This window comes from Vidua macroura, chromosome 12 (assembly GCF_024509145.1).
Source record: "Vidua macroura isolate BioBank_ID:100142 chromosome 12, ASM2450914v1, whole genome shotgun sequence".
Taxonomy (NCBI): Eukaryota; Metazoa; Chordata; class Aves; order Passeriformes; family Viduidae; genus Vidua; species Vidua macroura.
The window spans coordinates 8,831,056-8,852,433 of NC_071582.1; the positions used below are offsets into that span (position 1 = coordinate 8,831,056).

Genomic DNA, 21,378 nt, shown 5'->3' on the forward strand with positions numbered 1-21,378 from the left:
AAAGGCTTTCACATGGGCCACTATCTCAAAAAATGCTTTAAAGGGGTCACTTTCCTAAAGAGTATTCTCATAAAAATGAAATGCAGGGGAGGTGTTTATTCAAGCACTGCAAGGATGAGGTGGGGGGAAAAGAATCATATCTACATATTGGGGGTGGATTTATGCACCTTTGTCAAAGGAAACAAGTAACTTTGCATTGCAGCTGCATTTTCATGCAGGCAAAGTTCACTTCCATTCAAACTAACAAGCCAATCAACCATATGCTTATATTAAAATTATATGCCTGAGATAAAAAGAAGTTCCTCAGTCAACTTATTTTAAAATGTTTTTAATTGATTCTTTCAAATAATTTAAGCATAAAAGTAAAAAATAGTTTGACTAATTCCTAAGTTTTCTTCTCTCCAGCCCAGCTCTATGACTCTTTAGATACAATTTGATGCCAAAACACTGCTCTGCCTTCAATGAACTTCTGGGACACCAGCCAGCAGAATTCTAATACACTGGTAAACATTTCTTTGATTTTACTTTGATATTTAAAAAAAAAAAGTGGACAAGTAAAGGCCACAGATGTCCTAACATAATATTCCTTGCAGCTCTGTAATGCTTAGGCTCTATGCACAAACAGTTTTAACAAACACACTCCATACACTACCTATATACAGTTTTACCTATTCAAAATTTTATTTGCCACAAGCAGGTAGCCTTGTCCTTCTTGGTCTAAATCTTGTTCACATTCCTTCTTAAATGCAAACATTGGCAAACACTTTTAAGAATTCAAATTTTCCCAGCATAGCCATAGCCAAACGATGCGATAGTTTCATCCAAATACAACTGTGTGCCTTTACATTATTCATTATTTTCTATCAAAAGAATAATATGGTTGAGAATAAAAGCATTAGCCCATTATATGCAACTGATTATGACAGGCCTATTATGCTGGCATAATAAGGCAGTCTGCTTTGGCAGTGAAATGAGAGCTGCAACTCACCAACTGCAAACTTAGATCTTGAAAACCTCCCCAACAGTCAACTAGATTCAACTAGATTTTATTTTTCCAATTTTTTGCATTAGCTTCCTTTTCATAAAATTTATGCTTTCAATCCCAGCAGTCAGGCTGTACCTATTTAAAACAGGAAAACTGTCTAGAGGTTAAAAAAAAGTACTTGAGTATTTCGTTAAAAATTGGGCGCTTGAGTACTTTACTTTTACAAAATAATGTAATGCAACACCATTCATCTCAATCAAATCCCTCCATTATCCCGCCACAGTCGCTGACAAACTCACTTGGCATCTCTCTATTTCTCAGAATTACACAGAGCAGATGGCAAGTGCATTCCTTGCCTTACTGTAAACTTGAAATGTTGCCCTGGGTAGAGCACAAGTTTCATGTGCATGTCCTTTTTACTCAGTGAGCTCTTTGGATGACTTACAGCATAGATATAATGTGTCTCAGTATTGCATGTCTTGCCTCATAGATAAACCTGACAATTTGCATAAGCTGGCTTAAAAGAACATAACAAACCAGAAAAGTCAAACTCTGGTAAACTAGCAAAATCCCCCAGCAAAGTTGTATATTTTGTTATGGTGTTTCCAAAGGAAAACCCAGCACAACACTAAAACTTTAACTAAAAACTGCTCTGAAATCCTAGTCCAGTAGAGAGGTTAGAACTGCAAAAAGACTTGAGTTCCACATCATGCAGTTCAAGCCAAAAATATAACTAAGATATAAAGGGTTGAATTTCACTTTACTCAAGTCTCCAGTCTTTGGAAACTGTAATGAATATGCACTCCAAAATAGGAGCTGAATTTGGAAAAAAACATTGACATATGATGTAAATTCATTTTAAATTTAAATTTTAGAGATATGTTTGCAATTATCAGCATGTTGTTAAAGAATCTCATCCTGAGAATATCATCAAATAGTAATGTGAAATACAGTGTTACCATTTTGAGAACAAAGGGACTCTGAATGAGTAATCAATAGCAACTGGCAGAAAATGAGGCATTAATTATGATCCCCTCTAGTGTTTTGTCTCAAACAACATTTCATTAAATATATTGTGCTAACCTGTACATCTTCAAGCCATTACCAATAGATTTGATCAGATACATTTTTGGTCTGTTTCAGGAGGAGGAAAATCTCAGAATTAGAAAACCAAAACAACATCTAAAGTGTTATATGATAACTTGAGCTTTTTTTTCTTGATCAGTTTAAAGGAAATCAGGGGTTGCCAATAAAACATCTCAGGAGAGGATCCTCTAACAACATGTTGATAATTGCAAACATATTCCTCATTTAAAAAAAATACTTAGGGTCTTATAATCTCAGTGTAGTCTCTTGAAAATTTAATTATCATCTCCTATACCTAAAGTATCATGCAGGTTTGAGAAGATAATGACAGTCATCCATCAACTGCATCCTGCCAGTGTAATCAGGCTAATCTAGCTCACTGGATTTAAAACCAGCTACCTAGGGTACTAAATACTGAAGTGATGTAACATCATAAACAAAACTCCATTTAGCTTTACTGCCTTTCCAATTAATGGTAACACTGGTAAAGATCAGGTTATCAATATATTCTCATTTTACACCAAAGCTTTTCCGGATCACCAAGAGCTGCTTATTCATGTGTGCACCTAAGCAGAGGCTGCTACTGTGGCGAATTCTGTTCATGTGTAAATACACTGGGACTGAGCACAGGGGCAGAGGAGAGAGAAGAAAGGGGTTTATTCAGAATTATGGTGGTTTTTTAGCAGGGAGGAGAGCAAAGATTAAATGCAAAGGGAAGAAATAATTTTGTATTCTTTTTGCATCTAAATGTCTTTAAAGAGCCTGATTAACACAAATATTTTGGAGAGTCCCTTCCTTCTCCTTTGCAATATTGTTTTCCCCGCACTAATGCTGCATATTGGCAAGACTACAAATTCAGTTTTACGCTTCTAAAGCAGCACCCTGCTGATGTTGGTGTCCAATCCCGGAGGTTATGCTGCCTCAGCTTGTCTTCCTTCATCCCCCCGGGCAAGGTATTTTTGCCTTGCTGACTGAATTCTAGGAAGGCATTACTAAGCATTGTGATTACAGGTCAGGCACCCCTCCCTTTGCCTTTGAATCTTTTTGCTACATTATGAAAACAGTAATTTGAACAGCTTCCTTTCTGTGATTATACAAAAGCCGCTTTCTGGAAAATTTTAAAACTTTACAAGAGAAGTTTCTGAGTGGTTATTCATCTGTTTTTTATGGTACCACCCTCCTTGCTTTCCTTTATGATTACAAGATACTAGCATGAAGAGTCAATATTATAATAAAGGATTTTATGCTGAGTCTTATTTACAGAAGTCAGACTATAAAGGACATTATAAAGCTCAAACTATCTTCATATCTGTTCCTTAGTTCTCAAACTATCCTCTGCATCTTCAGCAAAATTATTTAAAAATATTTCAGACCACTAGTAGATAATTTCATGTATATAGTATGGAAGCTGTACATCTCCTCTCCCACACAACCAAGAGAAAAATCTCTCTTGCTCTAAGAACCAAGTCAGAAAATTATTAACATGATGAGGGTACATTAGTAAAGCTACCAGTTAGTTGTTAGAACTTAACATAGAGAACACATAAGTTTTCACATATGATCAAGGGAGAGCTCATTTCAGTACTAGGGTGCTAGGAAATGGCCAGGAGATATCTTAGGCTACAATCTCCTCTCCTGAATAAATGTTATCCTTCTCTCCCTGCTCGTCAGAAACCTGTGCCAGCAGGAGCACCAGTGTCTGGAAAAGCACTCCAGAACACAGCTGAAACCAATACAAGCTGGATGGTTTAGTTCCATGAAGGAGGAATGTAAATGACAACTCTTGTGCTTCTTTCCAGCACTGACTGAGTGCCCAAGCTCTGCTCTCCCACCCATCCCAGGAAGCAGTGCTCAGTAACAGGCTGCCTACACCAGTCCTACTCAGGGCCTCTGTTCTTGACACCAGTTATTTGTGCATATGTGAAGTTTGGGAAGGGACTTTCTCTACCTAATAATTAAAAAAGGAAGTCAAATGGGGGCTTAACATACATAGAGTAATTACAGACAAAAGGGATGCACACTTCAAGAAAATCCAAAGGGCAATCCAGCTCATTCAGATAAGCAGGCATGGCTGAGAGTACAGAGCTGAGCAAATATTTTCCCCATCCTCCAGTAATACCATAAATTTGTAACTGAGAAGCACCCAGCTCTGAGGCAGTCAGAACAGCTGGACACAAACAGCAATTCACCAGAGAAGTTTTATCTGCACTCTGTGCTGTAGCATTATTTTTCCTTCCTTACGTAGCAATATGCACAATAATATGTATATTAGTCTACAGAATATCCATAACCTTATATACAGTCAAGAATAAACCAAAAAATAAAGGAGGCAAGAAAATTTGCCAACCCTAAATAGCATGAGAAAGAGAAGGGCAAAGACAAGAAACTCTCTTGTTTCTTGGTAAAGGCATTGAAAATCATTCCTTACAGAACTGCTCCTCCTTTATAAATAGCATCCCTCCTCCAACTATAACGAATTCCTAACACCTGCTACCCACTTCATTCCAGGGGGAATGTCTTCCCTGATTAACTTCAGGTGGTCACCTCCAGCGCTGGAAAAAGGAATCAAGCCTGTGCCCCATACATTTTTACTTTCTAAAAAGGTTCTGCACACTCCTTATCTGCTGAGTGACAGGAGATATTTTCCCAATAGCACAATAAGTAATTCACTTCTAATAAATCATGATGAAAAGGAAGTTAATATTGCTTGATTCTACTTGAGAAATAAAATAAAGCAAAATAAACTAAAGTTCAGGCATTCCATCTGCCCTTAAACTATATATCCTTCTCCCCATCCCAATCTTTTAGGATGGTATCAGCTGGCAGAATCCAGAGTCACTGCTTCAGTTAACATTGTGTCAGCCTTTCCTTCAGCAGCTGCATTTCTTAGAGATTGATAGCTCAGCTGTAAAAATCTGCTTCAGGGAGACACCTGATATCAAAAGTGTCAGAGAAGGGGAGATTAAAAAGAGAAAATTTACAAAATAAAACCAGTTTTTCAGCTTTAAAGTTATATTGGTATTAAAAACCCCACACATGTACAAGTCTTAAATTTTTTTTATACTTCCATAACTCAGTATTACTTGGATTTAAGGAGGCATCATGTTCTCTGTACTGCTTCTAAAACTATGTGAGGAAGAAAAGCAACTGGTGCCACTGCTTGTAGCCTTTCTAAGGCCTCACTCATCAGAAAGGTGCAGAAAATGATGTAATTTTCTGCCTCATTGGAAAGATCCATCTAAAGCACCCTCAGCCATACACCAGCAGTGAGGAGGAAGAGCTTTCTGGTTGTTTAGTAGACACTGTTTGGCAGAAGGGCTGGCAAAGCATCCTAGGAGCAACTGCAGTGCCAGGCTGCCACGCTGCTCCTCTGGAGCACACCTGCAGCCTGAGGTGGATTTATCTGTGTGCCTTCGCTCCCATCTGAACAACAACCACCTGGGAAAATACCACGTGCTACAAAGACCTTGTTCTAGCCTAATTCTTACATTCTAAGTAACATCCCAGCTGTCAAATTGCACTAAAATCCTGCTCTACCCCACTATTCACAATCACTCATTTATTTCACTGTTGTCACTTCTGAGTTTTTTGTCCTCACAAAACTTGTATTTCCAATTACATTTTTCATACTCTTCTCTACTTTTCCATTTTTGTCAGTAAATTTCATTTCTGCTTCCCACACACATTTTGCACATTCTTATCACCTAACATTCACAATTTTGTATGCTTAACCTTACAGCTGTTTAATGTTACCTGATGCTTTATTAAAAACATTAAAATCAATCTTCACCATTACACCAAATATATATCTTACAGTTATATAATTTATATAACTATAAATTAAAATTGCAATATAAATAATACATATAATTGTTTTATATAGCAACCATTATATTAATATTTATGGTATCAAAATAAATCTTAATGAGAATTTATTAATTTATTGTTAAATAAAATTTCTTAATATTAGTTAATATGTTTAGGAACATATTAAAAACACTTTTAAGTTGGTGCTATTTTCTGGTATTTATACTCTTGTTTTAATGTTTGCTTGCTTGATCCTCAGCACCTAGCCAATAATACAAAAAAGTTGCCATTTTTGCTTATGCACAATACAAATGAGCTTTTATGTCCTCCCTAGACAGCTCAAATTTCTGGAGTTGTACCCTTATTACACTTCCTCAGCTATTAGAGTGAGCTCTGAGATAACTACTTGCCCCAACATGGCAGGACTGTTCTTTAGGTTTGAATTCTGCTCAAGCTGCTTTAAAGTCTCTTTAAATTTTAAAGAGGCAAATTACTGACTACGCAAAGACAAAGTAACATACACTTGCAGTCATTTCTTTTGCTGAAATGATCATCTGTTAAATTGCCCAGGAAATTGGTGCTAAAGGCATTTTTTGGGTTTATTTCAAAAGTTCTTCTAGTGTTTGTTAAGAAACAATTTTTTTTACACAAAAATAAACCAAACTTTTTAGTCCATTAAGGATGTAACAGCTAACAAAAACAGTCTAACAGGCTGCCATTTTATTCTTTAACAAATAGCTAAATTTGCAGGCAACAAGATACAAACCTTTAAAGTTCCATGGTAAATTGTGAAGAAAGGAGAAAGTGGTAAATTCTGAAAAGTTGTTTGAAATCATGTCTTAATATGTTTACTCGAAGTATATCCCCATAAGGAGCACTAAGTGTGGTGCTAATGTGCATAAAATGTTACTGGGATGCTGCAAAATTCAGGCTAATTTAATAAAGCCTGATGTGCCTTACATCATGTTGCAATGATGCAATAATATGCTGCTAAATGAGTCACCTCACATTAGCTTCATGGCAACAGCAGAGTTGATGGCTATTGAAGGGAAAATGGGGTAGAAATATTACTGCAAATATTGATGGACTAGCTTTCTGTTGGACATTTTTCATCCAAGAAAAAGCTGCCTTCTTTATTGTGTGTTACCAACATACACAAAACTTAATAATAGCAGCGAAAATGAGTTGGAAATCCACCTGCCACTAAATAAAATATATGTAGTGTACACAGTATCATATAGATTATCCATATGCTGTCTGTGTAGTGTTATACATTTCATGCAGTATGTATATACATCATGTACTATAGTGTATATTTTATAAATTGTTTTATATATATATGATTGTACATAGTCTAAGTGAAATGTAATTACTAAATTCAATCCATAGCTCCTTCCAGCACTCATATATTCTACAATTTTACCAGCAGCACTTTTTTCTAAATGGGTTTTATAAGTTCTGAAGTCTCCCATCATCATGTAGACCATAGAGATTAATGAGTAACAAAAATGGAGTAAATTAAGATACGACTCTTTATAAAAGGCTACACTTTAAACCACAAGTGCTGAAACCCTCTTTAGTTCCTGCCTAGCATCCATTACATTCAGCACTTGATTCTACTCCTTTCCCACACACAGGATAGAGTGCAGACTTCAAATTATTATGAAGGGAGGAAAAATGTGTTATCTCCACATGTCAAAAAATCCATCATGTCTATTTTTCATGCATGATTGTTTAGAATGAAAATAGAACATTAAGGGGATAGTCACCAACGATTTACTATCCTGAGCCCAGTGATGCCAGTGGGGAGAGACTGTGCCAGGCACATGAGAACAGGCACTGTGAGGCTAAAGAAGCATCCCCCCACCAATTACCCAGGGCACTCTCAGGCTCCTGGGGATAAAGTTACCTTCTGGGAAGACCCACACAAATAATTAGAAGAATTAGTCTAACAGCTACACATGTACTGCACATTTATCTCAATTTCACTTTAAAAATAGTGCAGACCCCTGGCTTTGAGCTCAGACCTGTCAAACCAATGTGCAGTGACAGCTGGGGACCTTTTTGATGATATTGGAAATGGGAGTACTGAATTCAGTATCTGCAGTCTAATCTTGTTTCTTTCACATAAGCTAATTTTTCAGTACTAAATCACACAAATGTGAAGAAAACCCTTTTTATCACAAGAAGCTTTCTGTGATTTTTACCTGATTTATAATTTGTGAAAAGTTGCCATTCCCAAAACTGCAATTACATGGCCAACAGGAATGGTGGAGTTTCCCACAAAAATCACAAACCGCCATCCTCTCTCCAATACAAAGACACTAAAAGAGACTTAGTGTCAAGTCATGTAGCATTGCATTTCATTCTGACAGCTAAATAGAGTTTTTAGTATTTCTTGTAAAAGCTGTCAATTCTTCCTCCAGGTAAAAATTTTTGACATTCATCTAAAACAGCTCTGCATAAGCCTTAATTTGTCATCTTACCCATCCACTTAGAGTCTATATACTTTTGGATGCTCCTTTTTGGCTTGTTTAAAACACCTGATGGAGAAAAAAACCTGAGAACCTGTATTTCTTGCTAATAAAATATTCATAAATTGGCCATATTTACATTCTTGTGACTAAATGTTACAGCTAAATTAGATTCTATTACCTAAGTCACTCAGGTTCCTAAGCTACATTGAAAATCAATCACACTTCAACTCCTACAGCCTAAATATAAAGCCTGTAGGTAGCAAACAGTCCCTACAAATCACTGCTTAGATTATTTTCAGTAAAAGGTGAGAATGATACCAAGACTCCTAAACATTGCGGTTTACAGTAGTCTTGAAAATTTTCATTGCAGCCTTCTGTAAACTCAACAGAAAGTAAAAATTAAAACTCCTCACACTTCCATACTACGTTATCAATACCTTTTACACCAGTAACATAAGGACAGGGGGTAGGAGAAGGATGGATTCAAGTGTATTTGGAGAAGTTAGATATTTCCAATTCATCTGTACCCAATAACAAACTCCGGAGACTGACTAGCTTTTGCCATGTTACCATTTCAGAAACCTTAGCCACTGTCCTTGAAGAACTCATGGTTTAGAGCAGAGACAAGAAAAGAGTGGGGTTGGTTGGTTTCAGAGAGGAAGAAAAGTAGTGGCTTGTAATTCCTCAACAACCTAATTTTTTTTTTTTTTAATAATACTAGAAGAAATAGACTGCAAATGTCAGAAGACAATGAAGAAGTGAAACTGGTTCAGCTGGAATACACTATATAAAATTAATTTCCTTCTCAGATCGCATAATAGATGTTTTAATAAGGCTTTTACCACTTCCACATTTCACAGGTGAAATAAGGAACTAAGGACGACTAAAACTCGTGCTGAATACAGAGTGAAGCTGATAAAAAACAGCTTAGAGTTTATGATCAACCGTGGGTGAATGTATTAACTGAGACTTTGCAGGCGTCTGTTTTGGGCATCATTCCACCTCTTAATTAGTGACTTGGATGGAAAATGAAGACTACATTTACTAAACTCACAAAGCAAATAACCCATAAGGATCTACAAATGCAGCGCAAGCCTGGAATTCAAAACTGCACTGACAAATTTAGAGATGGTAGAAGCAATGTGTTTAAAAAATAAATACATTTTTGCACATGGAACCTGTAAACTGAAAAACACAGGGTGAGGAATAGCAAGCTAGCCAGTATTACCATAAAAAGGTATTGGGAAATTTTAGACCACCACGACTCAAATATGCATCAGAAACTGGATATTTGTTAGGAAAATAGGCAAGTACCACCCAGCAAAACATTCACAGTACTGTCTGAAAGATCCAGGAAATTTCTTTTTGCCATGGTGGTAAGGCCCTAGGTGAGGTACTTGACCTCATTTAAAGCACTGGAATTCCCTAGGGTTGTGAACCTACTGGAGAACATTGAAGGCAGAGTATAAGCTTTTCTATGAATATTTCAGTCTGAGATAGATCCTGTTACATAGCCACTGTTAAAATATAGCTGCACTATACACGCCCAGGTAAAAATTAACTCCAGTTATGTCTGATCTTTTCTAAGGACTCCTTATCATCTTCATCATCTAATGGCTTTTCCAGCCCCTACAGACTTAAAAGAGAGTGGATCCATGTCCACTGTCTGTAAGACAAGGGTTAGCTACTTTAATTACAATGATGTTTAGATAAGGGACCAGGGAAGCTTTCTTAAAGTAATTACACTTCAGTAGTTGAAAACAAAACCCAGAGTGGTCATGCAGTCTCTTCCATCTCTAGACTTTTTGAGAACTGACCACATGAAGCCTCTGTCAGGGACAATGCAGCTGATTCTTCATTTGGATTGCAATGACCTTTCATGATCACTTTGGACCTTCTCTATGACAGATTTCAAACACTGCAGCTGCAATGAGAGCTGCATTTCAAGCACTACCATGCATTCAAACAAATCAAAAAGATTCAGAAATCCCACCACAGTCCAAGTTAAATGAATTCAAATGCTTTCAGCTTTACCTGACAAAGACCAAAATAAAAAACAAACTGTAACTTAACACATTAATTTAAATGGAATCAAAATTTAATTGAAAGTTAACTCTATGTTCATTTTTTTATTTTCCTGAATATAGAACTAATACAGATTTACCTACAGAAACATTTTCCCCACATACTAAAAATTTTAAGGAAAAAGAAACTGAGGGAGGTTAGTCAGAAGCTTATCGAAGGGATAAACAGAACTAAAAGTGATGTTAATAGAAACAAATACATATAAGATTGTAGGCTTAAATATGCAAAAAATTATTATTGAACAGTACTAGATAGAAACAATCATACTATACAGAGATATAAAAGGATTTTCCTCACTGAGAAACTGAACAACAGAAATTACACTCATTACTGCAAAGCAGACTGGAATTTTATGCAAAGGTCACATAAAACCATTTTCCAATACAAAACATTAATTTAATGAAAGAGTAATGTGGAAATTAATTTGATTCCAAAACAAATGTCAAATTTAAGTTATTATATTTAAATAGAGTACATACAGAGTTATTTCAACAATAGTAACTACACTAATACAATGTTTTACTGTCTAGACTGGTAATAATGTGAAGCCCATAACTCTCAGGTAAAGAGCTATACTGCTTTTTGGGAAATGTTGCTGAAAGCTCACCCATACAGCTACAAATGGGTCTTTGTTTGCCACATCTGCGTTGCAGAGAAGTAGTAAAGGCTGTGAGAATGATCCTTTCTTAATAGGGGAAGCATTGCCACATGGTGCTGCCCATTCACACTTCCCAAGCTACTAGTTAAAAGACTGAAAACCAAGATGTCAAACTCATATGCTAGATGTAATCCTCCAGAAGAAAGACACTTCTGAAAATATCAGCTCAAAGGAAATATTCAACCTACAGTAAAATTACAAAATGTTCCTCTTTGAGAAAATAAACATAAATTAATTTCTTAGCATTATAAACATATTAGTTATTTAAATCTTTATCAACAGACATTGAATGTAATCACATGCTAATTATACTTTTTAAACAGTCAAACTTCCTGTGCATTCAAAACAAACTTTTAAACAATTATCAAAATATTCTTAATCTGGCTCATTAGAAATAAAATGAAGAAAATCACTCTAAAATGAAGAAACTCTATACTTACTTGACAGCCAGGTAAGCCTGTATCTCTACCATACAGTGGAAATGGGCCTCTGTCGGAGGATTTTCCTATAAAAGGAAGAAATTTTAAATTTGGTTATTTTTAAAATCCCCTAGACATCCACATCAGTTGTCCTTTTATGCAATTCAGAAAATCTATTAGCATTATAATAAATCTACAAACATTAAGTTGCATGAATAAAATCAGGTTTTTATATGTGTTTAACATGCTCAAACAACACTACAGAAACAGACGACATATTTACCTAATTAAATTCCTTTTGTAACCAGTCAGATACTATAAAATATTCCTATTCAGTATGTTTAAATACAAAAGGCAAAATCCCTTTTTACTTCCATTATCAAGGAGCAAAGGTAGAGACACTTTCAGACATTTCTCCTTCCTACATGAAAGTAACACTTAGCTGGTATCCATCTTAGACAATGAATATACTGAGCAATAAAATAAAACCAGATGAAAAACAAAAAAAAAAGATCATTCAAAACAGTAAAACTCATGCCACCCTTAAACCATGGCTGATTCATTCAGCTCTTGACACTCACCCCTAAATCCTTAAAAATCTTTCTGTTTAATGTACAGATCAGCAGGCACAAAACTCAAGCAATACAACTGGGCAAGACAGCAAATGCAATTTTTGTGGGTAAGCAGCACATAGAGAACACGGGGCAGACTGGCTGCCTTCTGATCTTGCTGCCTCAGGTCACAAGACATTAGCAAAGGGTTTGCCAGCTTCAGAAAATCTACTTAGTGCTGTATTTGTTAGGTATGCCACCAAAATGGCATGTTTGTATATGAAAACTCAGTGTGCAACTTCTCCAGTAGAGCTCAGAAGTTTGTCAATCTACACTTTGAAAAAAATCTTTAATAGAAGCCTGCTGAACAATGCCAAGGATCAGACACTCATCAAGTTTGTGTGCCACAAAAAACATCAAGTGCATGTGCCTGCCCTAATTACAGCAGTTAGACTCAGAAAAACCCTGTACCACCACTCAGAGTCTGATCCAAAGGCAAGCATTAATTAACCAGATCTACCCATTTGAAAATGAATGCTATTTCACCCAACTAGGCATTCCCTTTGCAAATGATGTGTGTGCTATCCTGTCCTAATAAGAAGAAAAAGTAGCCTCTCTTTCACATTCCCATTTCAGTGATAAATAGCTCCATGTTATTGCAATTGCACTTCAAGAATAGGACTTCCTTTGCTTTTTCTGATTTTTCTCTCTTATTACCAGAAGTCCCCAAATATAATTTCATAGGAGGAAAATCTAAAGTATGCTTTTTGTTCATTTTAAAAGTGCATCTTGTGTAAGCAGGGAGGAAGAGGAAGTCTGAATCTCTTGGAACAACATCTCTGCAAGATTATCATCATGATAGCTACCAATGGTATGGTCAACAATAGTTTGCTTGAAAAATGGCAGCTCTGCTGCAACAAAGGGAGAAAAAAAGTTAACATTTTTCTGCTGAAGCAATTTGCCTCTAACAATCTATCAAGCACCAAGCAAATAAAATACCTAGCATGCAAAATTATAAGTAGTAGGATGAATCATGCTGTTCATTTTAAACCAGACTCAGCACTTTCTTTCCAGAAAATGAGAATCTCATATCACATGATAAACAACTTTGACTGAAGTATGCAGTATTCCAGGCAGGCTTTAAAACAAATATTTGTACAAGAGTCAATTACAGAGGCTAGAAAAATTATGATTTAAATTATGGTTTGTGTAGCAAGCAAGAAATTGTTAGATAAGAATGCATAAAATCCTGTTATTTAAATGTTATAATTTTTAAAGTATGGCAGATTCATATTAAAGGAGAAAAGCTTACTCCAACAGCCCAATCTATAGTAAATTTGGTTCTAGGAAGTGACCAGGAAAAGTCAAAGCTTTCTGATGCTGCAGTGCCAAAATATTTATCAAAAATTAGCTGGAGGAAATTAACATTTAACCTGTGTTCAAATGCCCTAGCTTTTCAATGAAGGGATTGGAAAACAACCCAGGATCAACTGTGAGAGATTGCCTTTCACAGACAGTCTCCCAAACACATTCCCCTTTCAAGCACTTAGACAGGACTCTCAAACTTGCAATAGCGTCACAATACTACAGGTATACATTTTTTAAATACCAAAAATTAACAGGCACACACTACAGCAACACACCCTAAGTCCTGCTCCTGGCTCCCTCTCAAACTGTGGAGCTGCACGCTGTGGTCCCTGGACTGGAGCAGTGCCAGCAGCTTCATCTCCACATCAGCACAGCTCGAGGATGGGACAGAGCTGGGTGATCCTGGGCACCATTACAGCACAGCACTGCGTGCAGTGAAGCCTCTGAAGCTTCAGTGAGAAAACACCACGGTTCCCCAGCACCCTGCTGCCTGGCCATATCACAGGACAGCTTCACTTCTAACACAGCGGAAAGGTGATGGAGTGCAGACTTCACACTGCCCGTTGTCATCTCAAGGCTCTTCAGCTGCTCCAGCCGAGGCACAGCGCTACTCTCGCTATTTCAACCTTTGTAAGCTAACGCCAAAGGTAATGTTTACTTATCAATAGAAACAGAAAATACTTAGCACTACTTCACAAGTACTTGAAAGGTGGGTGATGTCAGGTTTGAGAAGGTGACATTTCCTCGATGGTTCACTAGGAGGTAGGACCAATACACACTCTCTGATCAATGCATGGGCAGTCTCTAGCATCCAATAAAGTTCATACACGTGGCCAAATATATCAAAGCAGAATTACTTTGGTGATTTTCAGCTTATGAAATACCTTTCTTGTTTACTCATACTCTCTACAGATTGGCAGAAGAGCACAAAAACGTAGAGGTTACAGTAAAACCCCAAACTACTGGAGTCCCAGTGCTTATGAGAATGCAAACTAAAAATACAATGAGAGTGAGAGCCAAAGCAGACTCTGACTTGCAGGCTAACCCCACAAGATTTGCAGCTGAGTCTGTTACACTCTCTCTCAGGTCTTGTCTCAGTCAGTGCCCACTACACAGATGGCAATAGTCTCTTTTGCATTGTAGCTGGAAATTCAGAAACACTCATGCTCAGCATTTTGGGGGACATAAGGAAACTCACCGTGGCACCCAACATTAATTAGAAGAAGGAGAGCAAAAAACACTATAAATGACAAAATCCTTATCGAACACTTTCATTTGCACAGGTCTGTGAAGAGATGGAGGTAAGGCAGTGAGCAGACTTATCAGCTGGGAAGGTAAAGCAGATGCCCAGATGAAGTTTATTTCCTCTTCAGATCTGATTTTATTTTCACACAACAAAAAAGTTAGATGCTGCCATTTTAAAAGCAAAATCTATGCCTTGCTTACAAAGTATCATCATGGTAAACTTTTCTTCAGGTTACATCCTAGTGGCTCTATATACCAGAGTTGTTTATTCCAAGCAGATTTGGAATAAAGCAATAGACATTTAAAAACAATTGAGTTGGTTATATGCAAAAATTTTATATTTGCAAAAATTATATATATGCAAAAATTTTATATTTGCACAAAAATTTTATATTTGCACAGGTCAATTCACAAGGCATTTGAATCTTTTAAAAACTTAGAATTAATGTGTTTTATTGGGCCTTGGGGTTTTTTTTTTTAAGTTTCATGAGTTTTTATCAGGGAAAATTTCAAGGACCTAGTCACCATCTAACAGGCCTAAAGTTCAGGGACCATGGAGTTAACAGAAACCCAACCAAGAAAATCCCACTAGGCATTTTGAGCCACAAATATTTCCCAACTGCATAAATTTAAAACCCTGACACATTCTCTACCAATTCAAACATTAATAGGCATTTAGTAAATACTTTTTTTCTCTTGTAATCACTTGTCTAAATGTGATATGCTCACAACTTAACATAGACTTTGAATGCCACATGAGGAATTGTCTTCCACAATACATCTAAACGTCTAACAGCTGTGCAGCCTAAATACTCTGAACACAGAAGGAACTGAAACAGCAAGATGCAAAGTGATAGTGAGCTGAAAACAGCACTACATTAACTCAGTTGAGGACTACTTCAGTGATTGTGCTATAAATGCCTGCCAGTACAAAACAGCCTTTTCCCACTGCTTCTAGAAAATGCTTGGCTTATGAGAAGATGACAGAACTCTCAAAAAATTATTTCAATTTCCCAAAGAATTAACCCTTTACAGACTGAAGATCTTTCTGTGCATTGCTAAGAATTTGTTTGGTTGGCAGTATGAAAGCAACAACGTCTTTTAATGAGCAATGTTTATCATCCAGCATGAATGCTATAGTGACCACAGCTGGCAGCTGCTCTGTTTGTCAGACATGAAGTATGTCTGGCCTACTTGTACAGAGAAGCTGCTTTAAGTGAATACTGAAGCATGTTTTTACTGTTCCTAAATATCATTTCTTCAATCATAACACTTTAAACTGGTCCCTACAGATAGCCTACCCAAAAATCAGCTTATAAACATTGTTGACAAGTTTGAGAATTTCTTTTTCTTTTCAAGTTTTTAAAGTGGTGTTTTCAGTTTACTATTTCAATTCAATTCAGCTAGAAATCAATTATTAGATTGCTTTCTTCCCCCTCCACATCCAGCAAAGTATGTGTCTTTGTTACCCACTGAATGAATACATTCAAATAATTTTTCATATGCAGATCCAATGTAACAAGGAACAAGCTGCACAAGCTGCACTAGCGCATACAAAAGATGCAAGAAAAACCTTCAACGAAGTACACATTTTTCTACTAATCAATATTGCTTTCCAAATTACTATGAGGTAGAAAGTACATGACGTTTATAGAATAATTTTCTTGTAGGTCCACTCTTTATTTCTTTAAATTTTGTTGGCATTAAAAATTCTTATACAGCAATTATTCAGTACAATGAAAATAATACCATGTTTGATTAAAACACAAATCCATCTCTGCTCCTAGGACTTGGTGTGTTGTCTTCTTTGAGGCAAGACTGACACATGCAGCCCTAAAATTTTTTACTACATATCTATGCATTTCCCACAGCAGCAGAGGAATAATTTCTTCCTTTTCTACTGCTATATAGCCTACTCATTAATAGAGGCTGTCCCAGTTTTAGTATCTTCTCTCTAGCATTTTAAAGATCTATAATGCACACGTGTACATATTGTGAATACATATAAAAACACAACATACATTTTTCCTTCTGATACTTGAGCCCCAGAACTCCTGGAAATGAGACAGAGATCTGGAGCAACACAATTAGAAGAAATGGTTTAAAACAAATGACCTCCTATTCTCTTCATGACAATGTTTAAGTATTATTGGCTGATGTGTGCCAAGCATGCTGCTGGCTGCACGAAGGATGTTTAACAAGCCAGTGCCAACAAGTGCAGCTGCTGGACTTGCAGCACCCTCCTCCTGTTCATTCCAAGCCAAATTACTCACTCAGCTATGAACAATGAAGCAGCAACACAGAAAAATGCCAAGTGCAAGTGAGATTAGTGATAAACTACAGGATCCCTACAGAGGTCAGTGATTAGCAGGTCCCCAGCCGTAATCACTTTCCTAACCCAGCCTTTATCTCATCACTGCTCCATCTTAGTTCAGTCTTCTGACTGCAAGCACCTTCTCCAGTCAATAAACCTCCAAGTCTTGCAAACTCATCCACACTCTCACACCTTTTAATAAAGCAGTCAAACCTACACAATACGGAATATCTGCAAACTTGTAGGACACATTTTTAACCTTAAAGTTTAATAAGTAATTAATACACAATAAAATCCTATTACTGGAAAAATTTTAAAAAAGTAACAGAACAGAAGAAAAACTACAAACATACTTAAGACAGAAATGCCATGCCCAAGTGTTGATCAGCAATGCAGTCTATACAGCTCATGATAAAAATGGTATGTACAGACTGCAACTAGTGAAAAAATGTAGGACTTTTTCCCCCCCATATTGTGACATCTTCTAAGACCAATTTTCCCAGACAGCAGAAATAAATGTTTTAGTAAAACTTGGGTTTAACACTACAGATTTGCTCTGTCCTCCTTTTTTTGGCCAAAATTTTGAAAGACTGAGATCCTACAAAACTAATGATTATCAAGAAGTAAGAACTATGATTCTGAATGAGATTTATGGGATTTAACAGTCCAATCTCAGGTCTGCCAGTAATCTCCTAGGATTCTCCATGCCATAAATCCTCATTTGTAAGAAGACAGCATCATAGTTCTGTTATCTAGTCCAATTACTTATTTGGAGCAAGAACTGCTTTTCCCATCCAAATAATCCAAAATGAAGCTGGAATTACCTGTAATCAACTTCCCATTACAACTTTTGCAATTTAGGAACGAATACTGAATTATTGTTTTTGTTAACATTTGCACAAGATGATCTGGAAAAAAAAAATTCAGTTTGCTTTCCAAAGACTAAAAAAGATCAGAAGCTTTTATACTTACAGTTGTGTCGGCATTTGCAGATGTCTTTCACTTTGAAAATTCTACTGATTGAACCAACCAGGCAATAAATCTCTGAGTATATTTATAAAGATGTTAAACACAGAAGTCAAGGGATTTCTCACAACTTCTTTAACACAATATTTTTTTTAAATAATGTCAGTGTGTGAAGAGGTATTAAAGAACCTGCTTCTCAAAGACATGCCTTTGACACTTCCATCCCATTGATTTGTAAGTACATCTAAGAAAAGATGGAGTATTTTGTCAGTTTGCAGATCACTGCACAGATCTTGTGCTATAAAAACAATTTATTAATGTTCTTATGTACTTCAAATACACAGGAGGTAAGGGTGGACTAAATTCCACATTATATTTGGATTGACCCTATGAACTTGTAATTTATATGCTCATGTCAACTAGGAACATTTCTATTCCAACAGAGGCTGATCCATGAGGGCTCCTTCCTCAGTACTATTCCTGTCCCTCCACTTAGCAGGTTTACTCTGAGCTGAATAACAAATCAAATGTTTGCAAGGCTAAAAGGCACTGAAGTCGCTGGCAGGAAGAATGTACAGCAGTAACTGAGGGAAGAGGGAGGACAAACCTGAAGAAAGAACTTCCTTCTCTTCCTCCCCCAAGCATATGTAGGCAAGTATCTGCGAACCAAATAATTCCTGAATAGCTGTTTCATGCACTTTCAAATTCTCCACTACTATGTCTACCCCAGGCTAACCTTACCATTAACAATGTTAACACTCTATTAACCCATTTTGTGTGTTGCACATAGAGAGAACACCCAGGGAGAAACAGATTAAAAATATACTAAAAATGAGGGAGATCAGGGATATTGAATATCCAGAAAACAATAACCAAAGTGAGTTTGCACGTGAACACGCAGCCATTCCATTCTGGTGGCATTTGTCATATACATTTACTTACCTCACCTATCCATTCCATGTTTTTCTAGAGTATCCAAGTGTCTTCACTTTGTGAATTAAAATATTTTTCTTTTGTCATCCTCCCCACCTCATCCCCAAGGGATTTAGTTCAAATTCTTAAGTAACTAGCAAAGCTGCTACTTATAGTTAACTTGAAAAGCATCCCTTGCTCTCCTGGTGTGGAATTTGTCCCAGATCTAAGAACAAAAATTACTTTGAACATCAATTACATTCTTAAGTCTAAAGTCAAGAGGATTTTTTAATTGGAAATTAATAGAGAATCCACACTTTTCAACAAAATGCTACACCTGTTTCCAATTAAAAGATTATTTTGGTAACACTACTTACTACAAATTACTAGATTACTTCATGTGTGTATATATATATAAGTTCTGCAGGTATCTACAGCTTCTCTTATCCAAGATCTATTGATTCCCATTTAATGTGAAAAGTCAGCTTGTCATCAATGAAAGATTCCCCCCTTGCCCATTTTGTGTATAAACACAGGCACAAACACAATAAACATTTATAACCATCTTCCACAAGGCAACTGCAAATGCATACAATGGTCCTCTGCTGTACAACACTTTTGACAATTCTTACTTGAATGACTTGCATAACCTTTTCTAACTTCACCCCTCACAGCCATCTCAATTGCAAAACAGGAATTCTCAAACTCTGGGCTCCAGACTAGCAGTAGCTATTAGACGGAAGAAAAAAAAAACACCCAACAACAGAAAAAAAAAACAACTCCCAAACAAAAAACCAACCAAATAAAAAAACCCCACCAAACCACCCAAAGAACCAAACAACACAGGAAAACAATACAGAAAACCAAACCCCAAACACACAATAGATGTTAAAACACATTTTGGAAGACAAAATGTCATGTTAAGTGGTTTTGGGTATCACTTCTTCTAGAAAGAATTCCCACAGGTACCACAGAATAATCAAGTTACCTGTTAAAACAAGAGGGGAAATCCTCAGGAGATGGTGCCTGAAAGGAGCCATCTCCTGGTTAGGGGCTGGAAACTCCTGACTATTCGCATGCATTATATGGAGATGCATCAAGCCCAAAGAACATGAAACAAAAACCCCAGAAAGAGTAATTCGATAGTCTAGATTAATGCAAAGTACTTAAAATGCTAAGAGCTTAAAACAGGTGTTCTAATTTTAGTACAAAAGCAATATTTACAGTATGGGAGTTTAGGATGTCCAAAAATTGAAAGCAATCCTCCCAAGCCCTGAACTACTGATGATAACTGCATAAGAGGACACCACTGTGTGCAGAAATGTAAACTGGTATTGCAGCTACACAGAGAATGAACTTTTAACTATCCACCAAAAAAACACTCAAAAATTATACATCTCTCTAAACCATCCCTCAGCTGTAGGCACCTCACATCTCCATGTATTTATGAAAACACCAATACCTTACTGCCAAGGCACCTCCAGGATGAACACTGGAGTTTTAAGTCACAGATTATTTATAAGAGATCATAACAGGTGTGGGAACACAACTGAAGATACATAAAGAAGAACAACCCAAGTCCAGACATAGTCAAGGTGATCATAAGGCTCAGTTTTAAAAACACCATGGACAATGGGGAGCTGCTCAATGAACTCAAGACTCAAACTTCATATATCAATAAATAATACCTCTCTGCTTGGCTACACATGCTTTACAGAGGCTTCAAATGACCTACAGCAGATAAGGAAAACACTTTTCCTCAGCATGTTAAGAACAAAAGGAACGCTCATTGCAATATTGGTAATTACTTTATACAAATGGTGACATGAGTAAGAATGATGAAATAGTTTCTATTACAACAGCAAGGGGAATGTAAAAGCAATTACTAATGCTCTGCAGGTCAAGGTATCCTGACTCCAAAAGGATTAATTTTTTTTTTCAAATATATATAAACCAAGGGGTTATCTCAGATATTAAGTCTGGTTTTTACTAAGTCTTAGAATATTCATAAAGTGCAAGATCTCTGGAAGAAAGTCCATTTTGTACACTATTTAAAATAAGTAAATAGGACTACAAAAACAATTTATTCCCTTGATATAAAATCATAAATAATGACATCATCAATATGGAATTTTATTAATAAAGGATTAGTAGGCTACGGGTAGTACTCTTCAATCTGATTTTGTGGGAAAGGTGTGGTTTTTTCACTGTAAGCTGGCACAGTAAACTATCAATGTACCTGAATTTTGTAATCTATGTGCATTGATAACAAACTGACAATAAAAGGCTACATTTTAAAAGAATTATTTAAAGGAATAACCTTATTACTTTATTAAAATAACAATGCATTAAGGGAGTGAAAGCTAGGCTTTAGATAATGTTTAAAATGCAACTGGAAACACCAACATGACTCAAACCTCGCTCCTAGATTTAGTCTTTTTTGCCTTTTTTTTCTTTTTTTTTTTTAAGCAACAACTTGTCAATCTAAATGCATAACTGGAAATT

At 36.4% G+C, this 21,378-nt stretch overlaps 1 protein-coding gene across 7 annotated transcripts in view; it reads right to left on the reverse strand.

Moving 5' to 3' along the window:
- TCF12 (transcription factor 12) overlaps positions 1-21,378 on the reverse strand; it is a 160,442-nt gene that overhangs the window by 58,114 nt on the left and 80,950 nt on the right. For all 7 annotated transcript variants that reach the window (XM_053988718.1, XM_053988727.1, XM_053988717.1 and 4 more), the window contains one exon: positions 11,539-11,603. In XM_053988718.1, coding sequence (XP_053844693.1) covers positions 11,539-11,603 — 65 coding nt within the window. The remainder of the gene's footprint in view (positions 1-11,538; positions 11,604-21,378) is intronic.